The sequence below is a fragment of the Rhinolophus ferrumequinum genome, chromosome 5, assembly GCF_004115265.2.
Source record: "Rhinolophus ferrumequinum isolate MPI-CBG mRhiFer1 chromosome 5, mRhiFer1_v1.p, whole genome shotgun sequence".
NCBI lineage: Eukaryota > Metazoa > Chordata > Mammalia > Chiroptera > Rhinolophidae > Rhinolophus > Rhinolophus ferrumequinum.
The window spans coordinates 7,627,285-7,650,797 of record NC_046288.1 but is presented as its reverse complement, the minus strand read 5'-3'; the positions used below and the strand labels follow the sequence as shown (position 1 = coordinate 7,650,797).

The window sequence follows — 23,513 nt, the reverse complement described above, 5'->3', positions numbered from 1 at the left end:
GAGGACTAGTTGATGGAAGAGTTCAGTTTTATCAATGTAAAGTCTTTGGCCCCCAACACGACTCCTCTCATCCAGCCCATGGACCAGCAGGTCATATCTAATTTTAAGAAGCTTTACACCAAAGCACTGTTGCAAAGGTGCTTTGAGGTGACCTCAGACACAGAGCTAACCCTCAGAGAGTTCTGGAAGAATCATTTCAATATCCTACATTGCTTACATCTCATAGACGAAGCATGGAGGGATGTGTCTCACAGAACAATGAAATCAGCATGGAAGAAACTGTGGCCGGACACTGTCCCTGAACGTGTAGTTGAGGATGTTGAAGAGGACGCTCCTATTGTTGAGGATATTGTGTCTCTGGGAAAGTCCATGGGCTGGGAAGTGAGCAGTGATGACGTGGAGGAGTTAGTGGAGGACCACAGGACTGAACTCACCACAGAAGAACTTCAGAACATCCTGATGGAGCAGCAGCAGGCGGCAACTGAGGAACTTTCTTCGGAGGAGGGAAGAGACAGTGTTTCTACTGCACTGATCAAAGAAATGTGTGCAAAATGGGTTGAAGTGCAAACTTTTGTTGAAAAATATCACCCTCATAAAGCTGCTGTAAGTCAGGCCACTAACACTTTCAGTGATAATGCTGTCTCACTTTAGACAAATTTTAAAACATTGGAAAAAGCAAATGTCAATTGAAAAATGTTTAGTGAGGAAAAGATCCAGTGAGTCTAAACCAGATGTCAGTGGAGTAAATAATCAAGGGAAGGAACGGCAGGAGAGGAGTCACTTACCATGATTATGGAAGAGGGCTAGAGAACACTGTAAGAACAGCCACATATTGTTATTATTGAAGGGGACCCCACATCCAAACCATGACTATCATCGTGGCAGGTACGTGAAAATTACATTTTCATTTTTATCATCTACAGTATGGTTTTTATGTTGTGTTTATTTATTATTTCTTTTCCAGTACAGTATATTGTGTTTATTGCTTTCATTGTGTATCATTTTCTGGATCTGTGGTATCATTAGATAGCAAAATTCATGCTAAATTGCCATTTTAAGGGTTGATTTTAAAGGTCTGGGACGGGTTAATCCATTTTGCGTTACTTTTTATGGTAAACCGTGCCTCGGTTTTCAAATGTTTCAGAACTCAAATGGTCTTCTGGAATGGATTATGTTTGAAAACTGAGGTACCACTATATACAATCCAATGAGATTTGGTGTATTGACAGAATTATGAAACCATCACTTCCCTCAACTTTGGAAGGTTTTCACCTCAAAAATAAGCCTTGTACCCTTTGGCCATCACTCCCAACCTCTGCCCCTGGGAAACTAGCCATGTGCACAAAGAGAAAGCTCTGTTGCAATAACAACAAGCTACTTTGTTTGAATATGAATTAGTCAAGATTATTGTGTTTTCAAGTGACAAAAATGCCAATCAAACTGGCGTAGGCAAAAGGGAGGATTTACGGACAACAGGATTCATGGAAGCACTGAACAAACCATGGGAAGGGCATATGTGCAGCTGGGTCTTAGAAACAAATAGAACAAGGGACTTGAACGCTGCCAAGACTTCTTCTCTGCCCAAGCCAGTTTGCCCTTCTCTTCATGTGGTATTCATTTTTTCTCAATGCAAACCACTTTCTTTCACATGGTGGGAAGTACATAGTATCTTCCCTGCATGGCCTCCACCACCAAGGAAGCTAAAAATAATTCTGAAGCCTAAAGCCACCAGCATGGACAAAGGTAACCGGGAAGACAACTATGCCAACCTTCAAAAATCATTATCATGAAGATAAGGTTAAAAACAAAGATAAAAGAAGGATAGAATATTAATGCAATCACATGATTAAGTTCTGGTCAAAGGAATATAAGTAGAAGTAGAGTGTGCAACTTTTAGAAAATGTCCTTCAAGCACGGTCCTCTCTCCTTCTCCTTCCCTTTTCTCATTCTTGGTTTGAATGAGGATGTGAGGCCTGGAGCTGAAGTGGTTGTCTTGAATCATGAACAGGAATCTGCCTGTTGAGGAATGCTGAGCAACAAGATAGAAAGAGCCTGGGCTGCTGATAACTGTGAAGCCATCATACCAGCCTGGGATTACTTAGGCCAACATTTATGTGAGAGAGACAAAACCTCAGTCTTGTTCAAGCCCCTGTTCCATTGGAATTTCTGTCATACTTGCTCAAACCTTGGCATGAATAATCGCAATAAGGTGTTTCCTAGTCTAATAATTTCTCAATCTCAATGGATTGTTCCCACAAGTTTGGATAATGGCATTTGTCGATAAAATCTCAAAAAAAAACACCTCTTACTTCTCATGCACTCTCTCTCAGGAAGCCACTGCAGTAAACCAGTTCAGAGGAACACAGGGGATCCTGGAAATAAGGAGTTCAAAACTGCAAGAGGTGAAAGCAGTTTCTCAAATGGGGCGAAAGAGAAGCTCTGGAAGCTCTCTAGGCTTAGAGAGAAACCTGTCCAGATTGGAGCAAAACAGTAGAGGGCAGCCAGAGAGAGAACTCCAAGGAAAAAGAGAATAGTAGAAGACCTCCTGGGTTTGACTATCATGAGGTTTTATAGCTCTGGGGGATAGTTTGGGAATGAATTTGTGGTTGTCACGGGTAAGTAGATGGAAAAAAAATAGATCAATTATGAACTAGAGAAGACAAAAAAAATTGTATGAGAAATAAAAGATGACTGCATGGCTCAGCACTGACATAATACTAATATAATAAACACAATACTGATTTACTAAAAATTTGTGAAATACCTGAAACAACTATTGGATAGATGAAGAAGTGTGTGTGTGTGTGTGTGTGTGTGTGTGTGTGTGTGTGTGTGTCTGGGTCTGGGTGAAGAGATTTAAACCTCTATCTTCTACAATAAAAAAATCAGTAATGTCTAAATTTTTGTAAAAAAAACAAGAAATAGACATATGGAAGTAAATACGAAATAAAAGCTAAGGAGTTGAAATGGGTCGCCTCTGAGGAACGGGGAATAAGGACATGGAGGGATAGGACAGGGGAAAGATGTTTTGTCCTTATTATGTGACTCTTAAAACTATTACATACTTTGATAAGAATAAAAATTAAATTAATGAAATAAAACTACTTGACTTTATACTCTCTAAGCTCCTTGGAGAGGTTGGGTTGAATGAAAGAACACTAGGAAGAAAGAGAGGGGAGGACATTATTAGGAAGAATTAGTCTGCAAAACAAAATCCTAGTTTAAAATGATTTATGTAGCTCTGTCTTGGTTATCTACCAATAAAAAAATACGCTCATTCATTCACTCAGTTATTCATTCATTAACCAGTATCTATTGAGGGCCAGGTACATGCTATGGTCTCTACTGAGTACCAGGCCTTCGAAGATCAACATGGCATAGTGCCCTCCCCCCAGAGTTTACACTGTAATCCTGGGGCTCCTTACTCTCTTCACTACAAAGTAACTACAGTATTGTTATCTTCTCAGAGCCTACTCTGGGCCAATCATTTCCTATATAGCAACGCAAATCCTCACAATGACTCTGCAAAGGAGGCTTTACAGTTGAGGACAGGAGGCTCTGAAAAGTTAAGTCACTGGGCCAATCTTGCAGGAAGGCTGGAATCAAAATTTGAACCCAAGAGAAACTGACTCAACCACCCATTCTCCTTCCATCCCCACCCTCTGTGTTCTTGGTGAGGATAGCAGCTTCTCCAGGAGCTGGGCTAAGTGTTTTACATGCTTTACACTCATTTGTTTGCATCTACATCTGAGGAGGCGATTTCCTCCTTTGATGCTGAAATGCCAGTCACTTGCTCCTCCAGGCTTCCTTGCAGTAAGGGCACATGGTCCAATCTCCATGAGTCAGACTTTGACTCAGCAACCAGTCATGCCAAAGGAAAAGATGGGAGCACTCCTTCGGCATCATGGACGTGTGCCACTCAGAGAACCTGTGGTGAGGAGCATAATTAACTAAGAGCCTCTGGCATACACTGCAGCATTCATTCCATGTGTCTGCTCTACCCAGGCAGCTCCCTCCAATGAATGGGCACCGAGGGGGTACAGTTGGGCCGTTCCTCTCTAATGCAGGACACTCAAATACACTCCCATTCTGCCTGGGAGGACTTTCGCAGACAGAGGTCACTGCAGTCTGAGGCTCTTCCTACCCATGCCCCCTCCCTTGTTTTTCTTGGGTATTTCCCTCATAAATCCCTTCCACATCTAATTTTGTCTTGGTGTCTGCTTCCTGAGCGGCCGAAACTGGCCCACTCTCTCTGGAGGTGGTGGCAGAAATGACAGCTGAAAAGGCAATGTCATGTTATGAAATAATATACAGCCGTGGGAAGTCACTTTGCAGAAGATTTTTTATTGACGTGAGAAAATATTCTGCATGTATTAGGCAAAAAAAAAAAAGAGCAGGCATTCAAATATAATCATCAAATAACTACCAATGGCTAATGAAAAGAACAGAAGTATACATTCTTACGGGAAAAAGGGGGGCTGTAATAGATTGCATTATTGTTCAAAAACAACTTCCTGCTTCTTTGTATAGACCCTGCCCCGCTGAGGCCGGCTTGACCACTGGATTTGCTGAGTGTGAGTGGAATTGATGCGGTCTTCCAGGAGCCCCGCAGGTAGAGGTGGGTTCGTCAGCCTGAGTCCCAGATTCGTAAGGATGGAGGGCAGCTGCAGCCAACCCATCATGGACATGTGATGTGAGTGAGAAATAAACATCTGTCATTGGAATCATGAACTTGGCTTATCCTAAAGTGGCACAGATGCTTTTCAAAAAATTAATGAGCATGATTGAGAGCTTGAAGTGCCATGAAACGGGTTCTTTTTATTTTATCTCTTCAAAGAAAAGCATTTCTGTTTTTCGCTAGACCTGAAGATCTTGATTGTACCATAAAAAGTATTATCTTTATCTCCTAGTAGAGATTCTTGTCTTCTGATTATATGAAAAATAGTCTCAGTATATTCTGACTGAACTTGATGTGTTCGTGCTCCAAGAAATAGAGGAGGAAGAAAGAAGTATTGGGTAGTGCTATAATGAGCTCCATTCATTTTCATGTGAAATAAGAATGCAAATAGCAACTTGAGGTCAAAGAAGGGATTCCAGCAAAATTGAAAAGACCAGGGCCTTCAAAATTAAATTATAACCAGCAGACTGTAAATATGAAAATTAAGGACGTAGCGGTGAATTTACATATAATGGTGCATTCATAGAGGAAGTCAAATTGAATGATGCTGTTCTCAGTTGTACAGTAACTCGTATCCTGTGTGTAATAATAAAAAGTTATATGGTAACAGTGGTTAAATAGCAATGAAATTCAATGGAGAACAAGGTAATTAAAAGTCACATGAGCAATCTATTTGGCTTATGATATTTGACAATGAAATTACAAGCAACTTCATAATTAACCGTCCACAGGAAAAATAATTCAGACTTAACCAGCTACATAGGAAAGGATGAGGAATCGTGATAAAATTTCCCACAATGCACCACGGAGGGAAAAATGATAAATCAGAAAAATTATTGCAAACACAGCTGAAACGTTATTATCCCTTTGTAGAAGAGGAGGGGATAACTACTTCTGATGGAATTCCCCCTGGCATGCTGAGTGCCATTCTTGTTTCTGCAGTTGGAAATAAATCAAAGAATTAGAGAAAGCTTAGAGAAGGCAATTAAAATGATCTCAGAATGGAGAGGAGACTGGTGTAATTACCAAACATGTACTAACCTACCATATGCTTAGCACAAGTCCAAACATTATGAGGGGTATACAGATAATAATGCAAGTTACCATTTACGGAACACTGTGAATTCCATAGGCAATGTATTGATTGCTTTAGTACTTGATCTACTTAAACCTCAGAATGACACGATGTATATAAAGTAGGTTTTTACAGAAAAGACAGACAGCTGCTCATCGCAACTTGGTTTCTTTCCTTTCTGGGCTCACAGCTAGACTGCATTTTTCCAGATTCCCTTGAAGTTAGCAGTGATCTATTAAATAACTGTTAAAGAGAAGAAAAAAATACACTAAGATGAAAAATGGAGCTCTGAATGAAAGAGAAAACACACTGTCTCCTTAGTAGAAGCAAAGCTTTTCCTAGCACTTAGCTTTGAAAAGGACAAACTTGACAGAGCACCTACTAGGCACATACAGTACTGAAATAGATGCTTTTCATATGGGTGCACAGAAAATAAACCTATGTGGGCAAAGAGGAAGTAAAATGCAGGGTCTGATGTTTTTAGTTACTGAAGTCCTTCACACAGTGAAGAATGCCTGATAATAAATGACTGGAACACAGCCAAAATATTGTTACAAAATGTAACTAGAACAAATTGCATTTCCAATTGCCTTATTGAGATATAATTCACATACTATATAATGCAACATGTGCAATACAATGTGTTTAGTATATTCACAGTTGTGCAACCATTGCCACAATCTAATTTTAGAAGACTTTTATTCCCCCTTGAAAGAAACTATATATCCATTAGTTCCCTTTCATCACCTGTTCCCCCATCCCTGAGCAACCACTAATCTACTCTCGCCCACTATAAATTTTCCTATTCAGAACATTTCATATAAATGGAATCATACAATATGTAATATATTTTGTGACTGGCTTCTTTCACTTAGCACAGTGTTGTCAAGGTTCATCCATATTGTAGCATATATCAGTACTTCATTCCTTTTTATTGTTGAATAATATTCTATTATACGGATATGCCACATTTTGTTTATCCATTCATCAGTTTGTTGCATTTTGGGGTCGTTTCTACTTTTTGCCTCTTACAAATAATGCTTCTATGAACATTTGTGCACAAATTATGTATGTTTTCGTTTCTCTTGGGTACATACCTAGGAGTAGAATTGTTAGGTCATATGGTAACTCTATGCTTCATCATTTGAGAAAGTACCATACTGTTTTCCATTTTACATTCTCACCAGCAACGTAGGAGGGTTCCATTTTCTCCACATCCTTACCAACCAACACTTACTATCTGACTTTTTGATTATAGCCATCTTAGTGAGTGTGAAGTGCTATCTCATTATGGTTTTGATTTGCATGTTCCTAATGAAATGATAGTGAATCTTTTCCTATGCTTATTGGCTACTTGTATTGGTTCTTAGAAGAAAGGTCTATCAAATCCTTTGTTCATCTTTAAGTTGGGTTAGTTGTCTTTTTATTATTGAGTTGTAGTTGTGTGGTTGTATGTGTGTGTGTTTACATATGCTGTATACCAGTTCCTTATCAGATGTGTGATTCAAAAATCTTTTCTCCCATTCTGTGTATTGTCTGTTCACTTTTTGGATAATGTTCTTCTGAAGCTCAAAAGCTTTTAATTTTGATGAAGTTCAAATTATCTATTATTTCTTTTGTTATTTGTGCTCTTGGTGTTGTATCTAAGAATCCATTGCCTAAATGAAGATCATGAAGATTTACTCCTATGTTTTCTTTTATGGGTTTTATAGTTTTATCTCTTACATTTAGGTTTTTGATCCATTTTGAGTTAATTTTTTGTAGGTGGTGTGCTATGGGGTGGGGTCCTACTTTATTCTTTTTCATGTGGATATTCAGTTGTCCTAGAAGCACTACTGAAAAGACTATCCTTTCCCCCATGTAATTGTCTTAGGAAGCTTGTTGAAAATCATTTGAGCCTAAATGAGAGGGTTTATTCTTGAACTCTCAATTCTATTCCATTGACCCATAAGTCTATCCTATGACAAGGAATATTAGTAAGTAAGTAAGAGATTTGGAAATCTGGTCAAAACTGCTATGGATTTAGAGCAATTATTGCTCTTAAGTGATTCTTACACTTTTAGGCAATCCATCAGTTTAAGTTCAGTGCAAGCTTTTCAGATGTGATAAATGATAAACTGTAACAAAAAATTAAAATAAATTGCTTTGAGAAGGTTCTAAAAAAATTCAAGGCATTCTGGGGTGTGGTAATATTAGAGCGAGAAATACTGGCTAGTTCACTCACACCATTGCTAAAGAGGATGCTCACTCTCAAAGATCATTATTCATCAAGTTGAGGAGCGAAGTTTCCACTAGCTCGGTTGTTTTCTCTCCCCTGGGCAAGTGTTGGGACATCTCTAAAAGGCACAGACAATCCTGTAGCCTTTAGAATTTTTTGGCCACCTTTCAGGAATGCAATTTGTTGATTCACGCTGAAAAGCAGTAGCACAGTCTGGTGGCTCTCCCCGGAGTCCGCTTGCCTCCAGAGAGTCGCCCAAGGTCGTTTTCGTGCTTTTTCGCCCAAAGCTCCAGCGCCCGTCTTCCAGGCTGTCCGTTCCATCTAAGTCTCCTGTGCGTTCTCCTCGCAACGCACCCCCGTGGGCCTTTTTTAAACCAGGGCACCACTCATCTGAAGTTGCACTTGTTCCCTCCCTTCTGGGCGATGGCAGATCTCCATCACGGGGTTGCCCCGGGAGCCGGCCGGACAACCAGGTTTTTGTCCGACGGCGGGGTCCTCCACGTTCCCGCGCTGGGACGCGTGTCACCTGCAGGGAGCAGTCGCTTTGGCAGAGGCGGCTCGCGCGGGCTGCAGCATCGCAGCGAAGGCAGCCCCGGGACGCGAGGCTACCGCGGCCGGGGCGCAGCGCGCACCGGTGCGCCGGGCGGGGCCCGCTGGGTGGGGCCGGGTGGAGGCGGTCGCGCTGCGGCCCCACCCACGCCTGGGCTCAGCACGCGGGTCGGCTGGCCGCCGGGACTCAGCGACGCGACGTGGGGCGCGAACGCAGGCCAGGGAGGACGCGGCGGCTCGCGGGGCGCAGGGTGTGCGCGGCGGGGTCGGCCAGCGCTGCTTTCCTAGGAGGCACCACTGCACGCCGCGGCCATGCGCTCCCTGTGGAGAGAAATCCTCCTGGAGACCCTCCTAGGTAAGTTGAGGCCGCCCTCGCCGCGCGTTCGTGGGTGGCGGCTGCCCCCAGCGCTATCCGGAGCCGCGGCGCTCGGCCCGGCTGGTTGAACTCCGCGAGGGAGAAAAGCGCGCTCGGTGCCCAGAATGGAGATGCTTATCGTCCCCCTGGGAACTTTTGCTACAGTAAAAACAAAAAAAGATAAAAGGTAAAAGACCTAGATTGAGGTTCCGAAGCCTGCGGGAGACAGTGCCTTCCGAGTTCCCACGCTGCCCTGGGATTGCGCCCAAGGTCCGGGAGTTCTCCACGTATCGGCCTTGAACCCACGCAGCTGGTATGCTCCTGAGTCTCCGCACCCGTGACTTTTATGTTTAATTTAATAAAATTCAGTACCAAACTCCAACTTTTGGAAGGAAAGGGGCACCTGTTTTCCCCGGCGGCTGCAGGTGAGCAGACAGGGCGGTAGCTACAGATGGTGTCGGCCCGACACGACACCATTGGTGGTGGCTGTACATTTATTTGGGCATTTGGTGAAAAGCATCGAATTCGAATCCTGTGTGCTTACTTAGCTTTGCAAAAAATCCCAAGAACAATTATTGGTGTAATTCTGTCGGCGTTGTATGATTAAAATCAGAATTCTCAGACAAACGTTTGGGAAATCACTGGAATCTCGGTGTTCATTATGAAACAAGCATTCGTCTGGCTGGAGAGGGGCGCCTTCCTGAGAACTTGATTTTCTGCGAGCTGGTAATGTTCAGAGTGCCCATTTTTCTGGCTCAGTCTTTATCTGAAAGTACGGTGTTTTAAAGTGACTTATGTAAGTACCTAGGCTAGTGCTAGATACTCCTTCTACAAACTGACCTCGTTTAATCCTAAACCCGTAAGGTGATTAAAAGTGCTATTTTGCTGATTAAGAAAGGGAGACTGAGGACCGGCGTGGTGGCTCAGGTGGTTGGAGCATTCTGTTCCTAATGCCGAGGTCTCCAGTTCTATTCCCACATGGGCCAGTGAGCTGCGCCCTCTACAGCTAAGATTGTGAACAACAGCTCTCCCTGGAGCTGGGGTGCGGTGAGCAGCTGGACGTTGGTGTGTGCTGCCAGGTGAGCTGCCGTGGGCTACTGTGAACTGCCGCCAGCAGCCAGTGAGCTGCTGTGAGCGGCTGATTGGCGACTGACTGCCTCAGCCTGGGGAGCGCAAGGCTCATAATACCAGCATGGGACAGGGAGCTGTGTCCTACACAACTAGACTGAGAAACAATGGCTTGAACTGCCCGGGGGTGGGGTGGGGAAGGTGGGGAAGAAAGTGTGTGGGGGGAAGGAAATAGAAAAATTACTAAGAAGAAAAAAAAGGGAGACTGAGAGGAACTTGGGAGAAGGTTAGTGCATTTAGTGGTTAGAAGGTTATGTTTGGAGCCAAATTGCGTGGGGTTTAAGTTCACTCTGCTTTTGTTACTTTTGTGACCTTAGACAATTAACTTTCCGAATCTCAGAATGCTTTTGTTGTTATTCTTGCATTTGTAAGAGAGGTGTAGAGATAATGTCAAGATCATAGGACATAGGTCATGTGAGGAATAAGAGAGATGATCCAATTAAATCCTTAGCACAGATTCTAGCACTGGGTAAGTGTCCATTAGCATTAATTATCATTATTGTAGAAGATTACATAGTCAGTAGTTGGCAGAGGTGAAACTGACTTCAGATCTGTGTATCCCATTACGTGGAACTGTCTCTAAGGGTTTGGTTTAAAATAGTCTACTCTCAAGAAAATGATGGTGACCTAACCAGCCTGCCTTTGGATGTCGTCTGGAGTGAGAGGAAGGAGTTCTGCTAATGAGTGCTCTTGTCGATTTTCATATGTCTTCTTCCAGAAGGGTCACCCTATGTTATCAACCAAGATCCTGATAGGAAACCAAATGCAACCCAGATGGTCCAAATGAAGAGGGTTTAATAAAGGAACGACTTATGGGGGGTTGAAAAAGGTTTAAGGAACAAACAAGGGATGCTCAGGGACTCACAACAGCAAGGAGCCATGCTCAACCTGGACTTTTTGGACAAGGCAAGGAATTCTCTTACTGGAAACAAGTTAAGGCCAGAGCTGTGAAGGAGGGCGGCTGGCAGGAGTAGCTGTGCAGGTGTGGGGTTACTGTTTGAATCCACGGTAAAGTTACGCTTTGTCTTTCTCTGAAAAATCTTTGTTTTCTAGGATATGTTTCTTGGTCTCTCTGCCATGGCCTGGCCCCGATGATTTATTATTTTCCTCTGCAAACACTAGAACTTACTGGGCTTGAAGGTTTTGGCATAGCGTTTCTTTCTCCAATATTCCTAACAATTAATCCTTTCTGGAAATTGGTTAACAAGAAATGGATGCTAACCCTGCTGCGGATAATTACTGTTGGTAAGATTTAAAAGTATTTCTTTAAGATTTGTTTTAGTGAAAAAATCAAGTGAAATATGTAGACTGTTCTTTGAATGCTAAATCATTAAATAAAAAAAAGAAAAGATTTCTCTTTCTCTGACCTAAGAAGGATTCTAGTAAAACTGGAAGATTACACCAAAACCCAATGTGTTTTACATTTTTAACTTTTCTGTCCTATTGAAAAAGGCTAAAATGTCACTGAAATAAGGAGGGGAAAGATACCTTGCTAAACACGTCAACTCTTTATTTTTTTTTCAGTTGTTTATTTATTTTTTATTTTTTATTTTTTTTATTAGTTTCAGGTGCACAAGACAAAGTAATACTTAGACGTTTATCATTTATATCCCTCACACTGTGTGAACCCCCTCCCTCCATCCACTATCCCTCTGACATCGCACAGAGCCATTACGTTTCCACTGTCTCTATTCCTAATGCTGTACTCCGCTTCTTGTAAGTACATACATATACACACACACACATATATCTATGTGTGTGTGTATATATATGTGTGTGTATGTATATATATATATATATATAAGCTTGTAGTTGACATTCATTATTGTTCAGCTTCAGCTTCAGGTGTACAATGCAGTGATCAGGCATCTACATCATCCCTGAGGTGGTCGGTCTCGCTAATGAGACAAGTGTCCATCAGATACCCTATAAAATCTTTACAACATTATTAATTACATTCCCCAAATTAATTTTCAAAACCCCATGGCCATTTTGTAGTTACTGATTGTTTTCTAATCCCCTCACCTTCCCCCTTACCCCCACCCCCCCGCCCATCTAGCAACCCTCAGTTTTTCCTCTTTGTCTCTAAAACTGTTTCTGATTAGTTCATTCACTTATTCTTTTCTTTAGATTCCACATATAAGTGAGATCATATGGTATTTATCTTTCTCTGTCTGACTTATTTCACTTACCATAATGTTCTTTAGGTCCATCCATGTTGTTGCAAATGGTAAGATTTCTTTCTTCTTTATGGCTACGTAATACTCTATTGTATACATCTACCACAGTTTCTTAATCCAGTCATCTACCAATGGACATTTCGGTTGTTTCCATGTCTTGGCTATTGTGTATAGTGCTGCAATAAACATAGGAGTGCATAAAGTTTTTGAATTAGAGTTTTGGATTTCTTCAGACAGATACCTAGGAGTGGAATTGCTGGATCATAAGGTAGTTCCATTTTCAGATTTTTGAGATACCTCCATACTGTTTTCCATAGTGGCTGCACCAATCTGCAATCCCACCTACAGTGCACAAGGGTTCCCTTTTTTCCACATCCGCGCCAGCACTTGTTGTTTGTTGACTTATTGATAATAGCCATTTTGACTGGGGTGAGGTGGTATCTCATTGTGGTTTTTATTTGCATTTCTCTGATGGTTAGTGAGGTTGAGCATTTCTTCATATGTCTGTTTGCCATCTGTATGTCCTTTTTAGAAAAATGTCTCTTCAAGTTCTCTGCCCATTTTTTAATTGGGTTGTTTGTTTTTTTGGAGTTGTGTTGAGTGAGTTTTTTATAAATTTATGATATTAACCCCTTATCAGATATATCATTGGCAAATATCTTTTCCCATTCAGTAGGATCCCTTTTTGTTTTATTGATGGTTTCCTTTGCTGTGAAAAAACGTTTTAGTTTGATGTAATACCACGTGTTTATTTTTTCTCTTACTTCCCTTGCTCTAGGGGATATATATATCAGTAAAAATCTTACTCTGGGTAATGTCTGCGAAGTTTCTTTCTATATTTTCTTCTAGGAATTTTATGGTTTCAGATCTTACATTTAAGTCTTTAAGCCATTTTGAATTTATTTTTGTATATGGTGTAAGGAGGTGGTCCAGCTTCATTTTTTTGCATGTGTCTATCCAGGTCTCCCAGCACCATTTATTGAATAGACTGTCTTTACCCCACCGTACATTCTTGCTTCCATTGTCGTAGATTAAATGGCCATATAGGCATGGATTTATTTCTGGACTCTCTATTCTGTTCCATTGATCTATGTGTCTGTTTTTATGCCAGTATCATGCTGTTTTGGTTACTGTAGCCTTGTAGTATAATTTGATGTCAGGTATCGTTATACCTCCCACTTCGTTCTTATTTTTCAAGATTGCTGAGGCTATCTGGGGTCTTTTATGGTCCCATATAAATTTTAGGATTATATGTTCTATTTCTGTGAAAAACGTCGTTGGTAGTTTGATAGGAATTGCGTTGAATATGTATATTGCCTTAGGCAGTATGGACATTTTAACTATATTAATTCTTCCTATCCATGAACATGGTATTTGTTTCCATCTATTTATATCTTCTTTCATTTCTTTTTTCAGTGTCTTATAATTTTCTGAGTACAGATCTTTTTCTTCTTTGGTTAAATTTATTCCCAGGTATTTTATAGTCTTTGAAGCAATTGTAAATGGGATTGATTTTTTAATTTCTCCTTCTGATTTTTTTTATTGGTATATACAAATGCAACTGATTTTTGAATATTAATTTTGTATCCTGCTACTTTACTAAATTCATCTATCAGCTCTAATAGTTTCTTGGTGGAGTCTTTAGGGTTCTCGCTATATAGTATCATGTCATCTGCATATTATGACAGTTTTACTTCCTCCTTACCTATTTGGATGCCTTTTATTTCTTTTTCTTGTCTGATTGCTGTGGCTAGAACTTCCAGCACTATGTTGAATAGAAGTGGAGAAAGTGGGCAACCTTGCCTTGTTTCTGATCTTAGGGGCAATGGTTTTAGCTTTTCCCCATTGAGTATGATGTTAGCTGTGGGTTTATCATATATGGCCTTTATTATGTTGAGATATGATCCCTCTATTCCCACTTACTTAAGGGTTTTGATCATAAATGGCTGCTGGATAAATTAAATAAATTATAGTTATGAAACTTGGAATACCGTAGAATGCTGTGCAGCTATTAAAAAAAAAAGAACATTATGTAATGAAATGGATTGTTCTTCAAAATATAGTAAGTGAAAAAAAGGAAGCACTAAACAGTGTATGTAGAATATTAACATTTGTGTAGAAAATATTAGATGAAAATATATTTAGTATTTAATTGAACATGCATTAAATAGCTCTAAAAGGATTTAAAAAAAAAAAAGCATAGCATTTTAGTTGCTTCCAGGATGAAACATATGGTTTGTAGAGATAGGTATGAAAGGGAAATTTTGCACTGTACACCTTTTGTACTTTTTGAATTCTGAATTTGAATATGTCACATTGCCAAAAAATATCAATTAAAATTTTTTTGATATACATTTACTCTCACTAAGAATTGAGAATATTGGATTAGTAAATATTGAGAGACCTTGGTGAGATAGTGGTAGTAAAAAAGTAAGAAGGTGAGGTTGTGGAGAAAAGGTTTAAAAAACAAACACCAGGCTGCAGTCTACTTGAATCTGTTGATAAAAACTCTAGCTGTCTTTGTCCTGCTGGAACACAGTTGGTTTCTCTGAGTTTTCCCAGTGGCGTTTGTTTATGAACAATGCCATGTATTTCTTCTGTCTGGAAACAGTCAGTTGACATTTTTTCGGAAACACGGACAGGAAATTGCCTTATGCTTTTTCAGGCATCTGCCCCTGAAGAAGGCAGGACACAGCTAGTGTAGTGAGTTCTAGCGCTGTCCACGTAGGTGTAGAATTCTTTGAAAGAGCTTGACTCAGAACAGTGGTAAAGACCCCTGAAAAATGCATCTTTGACAAAGATGGTGCCATTGGAATGGAAAGACATATCAAATGTCTGCGAAATTTTCGGTTCCAGAAATAATAGAAATGAAGCTTTCTACCCTAAACTGCATGTATAGTTACTGAGTTCAACTGCCCGGGGCTTATAGTATCCTTCTGTGCATTACTATGGCCTGAGTGTTGCAAGCTTCTCATCATGCTCCCTAGTTGTCTTTTACAGGAGTGATCTCATCACTGGCACTTTTTTGTTGCCTTTGCTCAATGCTGTCTTACCTACAAAGCCACCTTCTGAGCAGTTGCTGGGACAGTATTTTATTATTTAAATTCAGTTCTAGCCCAGGAACTTCTGGTGGCAATAAGAGCTATTAAATAAGTTTGAGGTGGGTACGATGTTTGGGATGCTTCCCTTCCACCTCCTTTCTCCATGGAACTCATCACCTTGGATAGAGGTAGAATTATTTTGAGCAAGTGGAGTAGTGACTCAGAGTTGAGGATGAAGAGGCCAGTTTCTGCTAGATACTTTTCCAGGTAATCATTGAAGCTTTGCTGATGCTAAACAAAGGCTGAAGTAAGCCATGGTTTGTCTTAAAACTCCCTTCAGATGCTTCTTAAGGAAAGAAACAACTTTGTTTTTAAAAGAGTCCTAAGGTATTCTCACATAACTACAGAGAAAAGCTGAGTGTTATGTGCTAGCTTACCTCTGGCATCTCAGATATTTTAGTTTAATTACTCTGTAGTTAACTATTAAACTAGTTCATACTCCTATTGACTTGGGCTGTTTTGACTTTAAAGATTTTGACCCCCTAGAATGGGTGTAATCAAAAAGATAGAAAATAACAAGTATTGGCAAGGATGAGGAGAAATTGGAACCCTTACACATTGCTGGTAAGAATGTAAAATAGTGTAGTTGCTTTGGAAAACAGTTTGGCAGTTGATGAAAATGTTAAACAGAGTTATTATATGACTCAACAACTCTACTCCTTGGTATATACCCATGAACAATGAAAACATATGTTCATGCAAGACCTTGTACACAAATGTTCACAGCAGCATTATTTAATAGCCAAAAAGTGGAAACAACCGAAATGCCCATCAGCTGAAGAATAGGTAAACAAAATGCAGTGTATTTATGCCATAGAATATTATTCAGCCAAAAAGGAATAGCATACTGATACACACTACGGTATGGATGAACCTTGGAAAAGTTATATTAAGTGAAAGAAGACAGCTACAGAAAACTACATATCGTATGATTCCATTTATATGAAATGCCCAGAATAGGAAAAATTCATACAGACAGGAAATAGATGAGTGATTGCCAGGGGCTGGGGTGAGGAAGAGGAAAAGAGAGTGACTGCTAACGGGTATGCGTTTCTTCTTGGGGTGATGAAAATATTCTGGAATTAGATAGTGTTAATAGTAACACAACTTTGTGCATATGTTAAAAACTGTGGAATCGTACACTTTAACATGGTGAATTTTATGGTATGAATGATATCTCAATCAAATCTTTAAAAAAGATTTATATACATACACAATTAATTATGTATTAACTCTATCTCTCTGAGTATAAAGATGGTATCAGGCCATTGAGTACCAATGCATGTTTGCCATATATGTTTAGCTTTCTTTAATTTGTTTGTAGGCAGCATAGCCTCCTTCCAGGCTCCCAATGCCAAAATTCGGCTCGTGGTCCTTGCGCTTGGTGTGTCTTCCTCGCTGATAGTGCAAGCTGTGACATGGTGGACAGGAAGTGGTTTGCAAAGGTATGGTTCGTATCTTGTACACTTGTGGGCACATAAGTTTGTTGATCTGTAACCAAAGGGGAAGCTGGGACCAAGCATCCAGGTTATAGTATTTACCATCCATCTGGCTGAATAGAAGTTTTCTTTTTTCCTCTTTTTACAAAGTCAGGACTGAATATTTGCCATCAGTCTTGTTAATGTTTTGAGAAAGAAGGAATTTTAACAAGTTTCTTAGGTAATGGACCACCTAAAGGATATACATTAGGTAATATCTTAGGTAATGGACCACCTTTAAAAATACTTTTGCACTTACAGGTACCTCAGAACCTGGGGATTCATCTCAGGACATATTCTTCTTGTTGTTCTCCGCATATGGTATACTTCGCTAAACCCCATCTGGAGTTATCAGATGTCCAACAGAGTTATACTGACGTTGAGTACCATCGCCACACTTGATCGCATTTCCACAGGTAAGGGTGTGCCCACTTTATTTAGGCATATTTTCTCTCTTGCATAGTTTACCTTTCTTAGCTAAATGGAACACATCTTGGAAAGGTAAAAATAGTTCTCTTGCACTATTTCTCTATTTCAACTTTTTCTCCCTCTGATATAGTAACTGGTGCAGCCAGTGGACTATTCTCCAAGCAGAAGACACCTTTTCCTTGCTGGTACAGAGAGAAAAAATAAAAAGTGGTCTGTGGCTTGTGTCACTGTGGAGTGGGAGAGTCGACCAGGTGTCCTGCTCCCAGCGGGCTTTCAGCTGTTTCTCCTTTTCCCCTCTGGACAGGGCTTTCCAGGATGGGATTCTTCACTCCTCGTCCTCCATACTCACTTCACTATATCTCTCATACCGTAGAAAGTTGTGAGCTAGGGCTGTGGGAACTAACCGGGTTTGTTTATTTTTTTCCAGGAATCTGAAGCTATTTAAACTCCAAATCTGAAACTTGAAAAGAAAGGCAATCTTCTTACACATTCATTCCCACCACCTTTCAAATCACCTGTCTCCCTCTGGAGCTGACTCTCCCAGACATTCACATACCCAATTTAGATGTTGGCTTCACATGCTAACTCTCGACCCTTCTGAAAAGAAGGGAGAAGTGTGACTAGATTCTAATTAATTTTCTCCTGGCTCCTGTAACTTTCAGTGAGTCACTGTTCTTTGTAAATACAAGGAGAAATCTCACAGATTCATGGAACTTTAGAAGGTTTTGGCACACCATGAACAAAATCCTTTTGACCTTGATTTTGGCATGAGTTGGGGTAGTAAGAATAGGGGAACATCATGAAAGTAAATTGGTCAAGTGACATTACTATTCATTAGAACATTTAGATCTCGGTCTAGTACCCTAATATATGTTTCATATTTTATAAAACACTAACATTTAAAAGTGGAAACTCAGGCAGCAAATCTCACGGATACAGCGTGATAAGGATCTGAACTCAGGGTATCCTTTACACTTCCTGACTTGTGTTTTATTGTTTCTCGCCTCTCTTTTAAATTTATGTGACCCAGTTGTTGGTCCCTTCTTGTTTTTACCCCTGTGCTTCCATTTACAAAACTCCAGGCTCCTCACCAGCTTATCTGATAAGCTGGATATGTGACCATACCAGGCATTTTTTTTTTTTTTGGTAGTTTTATTGAAGATTTGCTTTGTCCTGGGGGGAGGGTCACCCACCATAATACTCAGGAAATTCAGCTTAGCTGTCTCCTTTCTCCAAAGACTGCTTAGCCTGCAGGCCCTGACCTTCTGCTGTTTTCATCACCCTCTACCTTAACCCCATTGCTTTCAGCTCTGTTCCTTCTCCTTCTGACTCCTTTACTGGCAGAATGGTTTTCTCCTTGTGACATTGGGCTGCCATCCCCCTAAGGCTTCCTTTGATCCTACGGAGGGCTTCACAGTGTCATAAAGCAGGCTCTCTGTTCCTATGAAGAAATTCTCCTGCCAGCGTTTTCTCCAATTGTTACATTTTTGTAGGGTATGTCACTTATGCAATGATTTGAGACCCCGTGGTTAAACCGTCCTGGAAGTACAGTATGGTTACATACACAGGTGCTGCAGCCAGACAGCCCAAGCTCCAATCCCAGTTTCTCTGTACTTGGTGTATGGTATGATCTTGGACGAGTCACTCGTTGTCTCTGGGCTTCAGTTTTTCTAATCTGTAAAATGGGAATACTAATAAAGCCCCCATAATAAAGTTGTTGTGACAAGTAAGAGAGTCCATGCAGAGGGCTCAGAACAGGGCCTGGCACACAGTAACTGCCCAGTCAATGCACTGTTACCACTCTGGGTACCTGGAGGGTAGGATGAGAAGCCGCCGGGGTCCTGGAAGTGCTCCTCTCAGATTGGACTGCGTCTGTTCCCTGAACATTCCATTCACTTTTCCTACATGTATTTTTGCTCCTACTGTTCACCTCATAGGAAGTAAAGAACTTTCTGCATGTTCACTTGTCAAATTCCAAAATGCTTTGTTCTTCCTAAACCAGTCCTGATCCAGCCTATCTGAAATAATCTCTCCCACTGAGTAGCTCTCAGCAGATTTTGATTTGTACTGTAGTTACATGTCTCATCTCCCCTTCTAAAGTAAGCTCCTCGAAACCAGGTGCCATTTTTTCCCTTCATAAAAGTCTGTAACATACAGAGGTAAATTTCCATGTAATTGACCCTTTTCCATTTTTTTATTCTAGATGGTGACTGCAGTAAACCTGAGGGGAAAAAGACCAGTCAGGCAGCCAAGGGGATGGCCTGTAGACCGCACTGGTCGTTGGCAGGGGCTGCCTTTGGCAGTCTTGTGTTCCTCACCCACTGGATTTTTGGAGAGGTCTCTCTTGTTTCCAGATGGGCAGTGAGTGGGCATCCCCATCCAGGGCCAGATCCTAACCCCTTTGGGTGAGTTTGGGTTTGGAAGCAATTAAGAAATTGGCTGTTATGGTTGAAGAGAGAAATGCCTCACTTGTTGAGCAGCTAGATCTGTGCCAGCCAGGTATTTCCTATTGTCCTTACCCCAGATAGCAGCAACGTTGCATCAAATTATTGTGTACTCCGGAGGTGAGGAGCCAGAAGAGTATTTGCTCCAGTTCTGAAAAGTTACTGCAGAGCAGATGAGGGAGCACTGGAGACTGTGCACGTGCACAGCTCAGTAAGAGGTGTGGGATCTCCTGCTGGGGCACTCTGAGACGCTGAGGAATCTCCACATGCAAGACCATGCTCAGCGGCAGGGAAGACGTGGCAGGGAAGACGTGGCATTCCCTGGCCATTTTCTCCAGAGTTCCCACTCCCCCCACCCCATTACAGTTATGGGCATTTGGTAGGATGAGACCAGAGTGCCTGATGAGAGACCACGTTGGCAGTTTGGGCATAGTTCTCGATTCTCTGCATGAGGGAAGCCCAGAGAGAGCTCTGCATCCTCTGGTACTTTGGGACCCGCTCCTGCCGTGGGAGCCCAAGGCGTTAGCAGTCTTGAGTTCAGGTGTTGGTGCATGTGCTTGGTCCCCCTTTCTACTCTTCCTGACACCTCTTTTCTTCCATGGCCAGGTCCAACCTTTCATGTTAAACCTTTCAGGTCCTTTAAGGGAGAATCCTTAAAGCATCTGCCTCAGGACTGAAATTCCCATGTTTGGAGACACGCGACTGCCTGCTGGATCTTCCCCAGCACGTATCTGAGCCTATCCCACAGGTGTCTCAAACTCAGCATGTCCACGTCTGGACTCAGTAGTTCCCAGTCACCAAACATGTTCTTCCTCCTCCATGCCTTGTAACTCCCCATCCCACCATCCAAGCCAGAAGCCAGGAGCCATCCTAGAATTCTGAGTCTTCCTCATTCTCTGCATTGAATTGGGCGTTAAGTCCAGTTGATTCTACTATTTCTCTTAAAGAGTCTTTCCCTTCTTCCCTATCTCTAACCATATCTGCCTTAGTGGAGTCCTCACCACCTTTCTCCCAGGCTGTTGCTATTGTCTCCTAGTGGTCTCTCTTCAGTGTGGCCTTCGCCACACTGCCCCAGAGTGAGCTCTCTAAAATGCAAATCTGACTCCATCACTCTCTTGCTTAAAACTTTTCAGTGTTTTTTTTTCCCCTCCTATACCAGATCAGTTGTGACAGGATCTGCACACCCTTCCCCCGCCACAGACACTTTTATAAATGCTCCCTACCTTATCCCGGTGCTTTACCCAGGCTGAAATCACTTTTAGTTCCTTAGAAGTTCCGAACTATTCTAGTCCTCCATCTGCATGTACATGCTCTTCCCTCTATCTTCCTTCTCTGCGTTGACATCTGGCAAGCTCTTACTCACCGTTCAGAACCCAGCTTATGCATTGCCTCTGTGAAGTCTTTTCTGATTATCCCAAGGATTCCTTTATGCCACATACTACCTTGAATCTCCACCCCCCTTTATATCTCCTGTTATTATTCTGTGTTACAATTTTAAAAAAATAGTTATTTGATGTCTTTCTTCCTTTCCAGACACCATGCTCCTTGAGGGCAGGGAATGAGAAAAGGAACTAATATTTATGACTTACTTTGTGTCAGGCACTGAGCTAGGAATTCTACCTATGTTATCTCATTCAGAGTCTATGTCTTTTTGATTTGGATGCTTTAGCACATGTGGGAGAAAGGAAGAGAATGAAGAAAGGCACAGAGGAAGAGAGGGGCAGGGATGGAGTTTATTCTTTTTTTTTTTTTATTAGTTTCAGTTGTACAAAGCAATATAATAGACATTTAAACCCCCCATAAACTGATAACCCACTCCCCAAGATACTACCCCTCTGACATCTTATATACCTGTTACAATACCATTGACTATCTTCCCTGTGCTATACTCCACATCCCGTGATTATATATACCTATATATTTAGTTATAGTTGACATTCAATATTCTTCTACTTCAGCTTTAGGTGTATAGCACATTGGTCAGGCATCTACACAGTCCCTCTGATAAGTCCCGTGCCCATCTGGCACCTTACATGATCTTTACAACATTGTTGATTATATTCCCCATACTTACTACCAATTTGTATTTCTTAATGCCTTCACCTTTTTCACCCTGCCCCCAACCCTATTTCCATCTATCACCCTGCTAGGTCTAGTGCCTATCGGGCACTGTACCTAGTTATTACAATATTATTAACTATATTCCTTATGCTATAAGCTACATCTCCATGACTACTGTGTAGCAACCAATTTTTACTTTTTTTTTTTTAAGTTTAATGTATTTTAATAGCAAACTTACAGGAACAGCACAGAAGACAGACAACATTAAAAACATGTACTTGCATGTAGGACAACTCAGTTAGAAAAGTATAGCGAATGGATGGAATCTACTGTATGATAAAAATGCTACAAACACCATTTAGTTGCCATCAATAAGAAATTTACTTGTTTTAAAAAAATCCAAATGCTGGCATTGTCCAGAAAAATTTAACAGGTTTATTTATAATTGTTATAAAGTTGAACTGCTGAAACTTGTTTTGTTCACTGAAACTTTTGACTTGCATTAATGCTTTGTCCCCGCATTTATATTAAAAATTCACACACAAATGAAAATGGAAAAACTGCTAATACCTGATTTCTGTCCCCTATTTTTCCACTTGCAATCATATACTTAGGTACCTTTTGACCCCATGGAAAAAAAAATAACTAACATTCAGAACTACCAATAACAGGAAGAAGAGAAATTTTTTTTTTTTTTTTAAAGAATGAAATGTTTCCCATCATAGTGGATTCTTAAGCACGTTCTCCACGTATGCGGCGTGCTAGCTGGATGTCTTTTGGCATAATTGTTACACGTTTGGCATGGATAGCACACAGGTTGGTATCTTCAAAAAGGCCAACCAGATAGGCCTCACTTGCCTCCTGCAAAGCACCAATAGCTGCACTCTGAAAGCGCAGATCTGTTTTGAAGTCCTGAGCAATTTCTTGCACCAGACGCTGGAAGGGAAGTTTGCGAATCAGAAGTTCAGTGGACTTCTGATAACGTCTAATTTCATGGAGTGCCACGGTACCAGGCCTGTAACGATGAGGTTTCTTCACCCCTCCAGTAGAGGGCGCACTCTTGCGAGCGGCTTTTGTAGCCAGTTGCTTCCTGGGTGCTTTACCACCGATAGATTTGCGGGCAGTCTGCTTTGTACGAGCCATGGTATAGAGACCTCCTTACTTACCCCCCCTTCTCCTTCGGCTGGAGCTAGAGGCAGCGCTGGTGTTAGAGAGCGAACACCCAATTTTTACTTCTTAATCCCTTCCACTTTCACCCATCCTTTACCCCCCTCCCATCTTAAAAAAGTCCCTCTAAGATCCCTTGTAGTACTGGTTTGGTGGTGATGAACTCCTTCAGCTTTTTCTTGTCTGGGAAGCTACTTAACTGTCCTTCAATTCTAAATGACAGACTTGCTGGGTAGAGCAATCTTGGATGTATGTTGTTGCTTTTCATCACTTGGAATATTTCCTGGCACTCCATTCTTGCCTGCAAAGTTTCTGTTGAGAAATCAGCTGACAGTTTTATGGGGGCTCCCTTGTAGGTAACTAACCGCTTTTCTCTTGGTACTCTTAAGATTCTCTCTTTGTATTTTGGCATTTTAATTAGGATGTGTCTTGGTGTTGGTCTCTTTGGATTTATCTTGTTTGGGACTCTCTGTGCTTCCTGGGCTTGTATGTCCATTTCCTTCACCAGGTTAGGGAAGTTTTCTGTCATTATTTCTTTAAATAGGTTTTCAATTCCTTGTTCTCTCTTCTCCTTCTGGTACCCCTATAATGCAAATGTTGGTATGCTTGATATTGTCCTGGAGGCCCCTTAAACTCTCCTCAATTTTTTG

General features: G+C 41.2%; 2 protein-coding genes across 2 annotated transcripts in view; one reads left to right on the top strand and one right to left on the bottom strand.

The window, feature by feature from the left end:
- Positions 1 to 8,712: 8,712 nt before the first annotated feature.
- Positions 8,713 to 23,513, top strand: part of CWH43 (cell wall biogenesis 43 C-terminal homolog) — a 57,401-nt gene continuing 42,600 nt past the window's right edge. The window contains exons 1-5 of the mRNA XM_033106762.1: positions 8,713 to 8,875; positions 11,057 to 11,248; positions 16,609 to 16,729; positions 17,024 to 17,178; positions 19,395 to 19,596. Of these exons, the coding sequence (XP_032962653.1) occupies positions 8,833 to 8,875; positions 11,057 to 11,248; positions 16,609 to 16,729; positions 17,024 to 17,178; positions 19,395 to 19,596 (713 nt within the window). The 5' untranslated portion in view covers positions 8,713 to 8,832. The remainder of the gene's footprint in view (positions 8,876 to 11,056; positions 11,249 to 16,608; positions 16,730 to 17,023; positions 17,179 to 19,394; positions 19,597 to 23,513) is intronic.
- On the bottom strand, positions 22,118 to 22,881 carry LOC117022631 (histone H3.3A-like). Its single transcript, XM_033106763.1, has one exon. It carries the CDS (start codon positions 22,837 to 22,839, stop codon positions 22,429 to 22,431), a length of 411 nt encoding a protein of 136 aa, XP_032962654.1. The 5' UTR covers positions 22,840 to 22,881; the 3' UTR covers positions 22,118 to 22,428.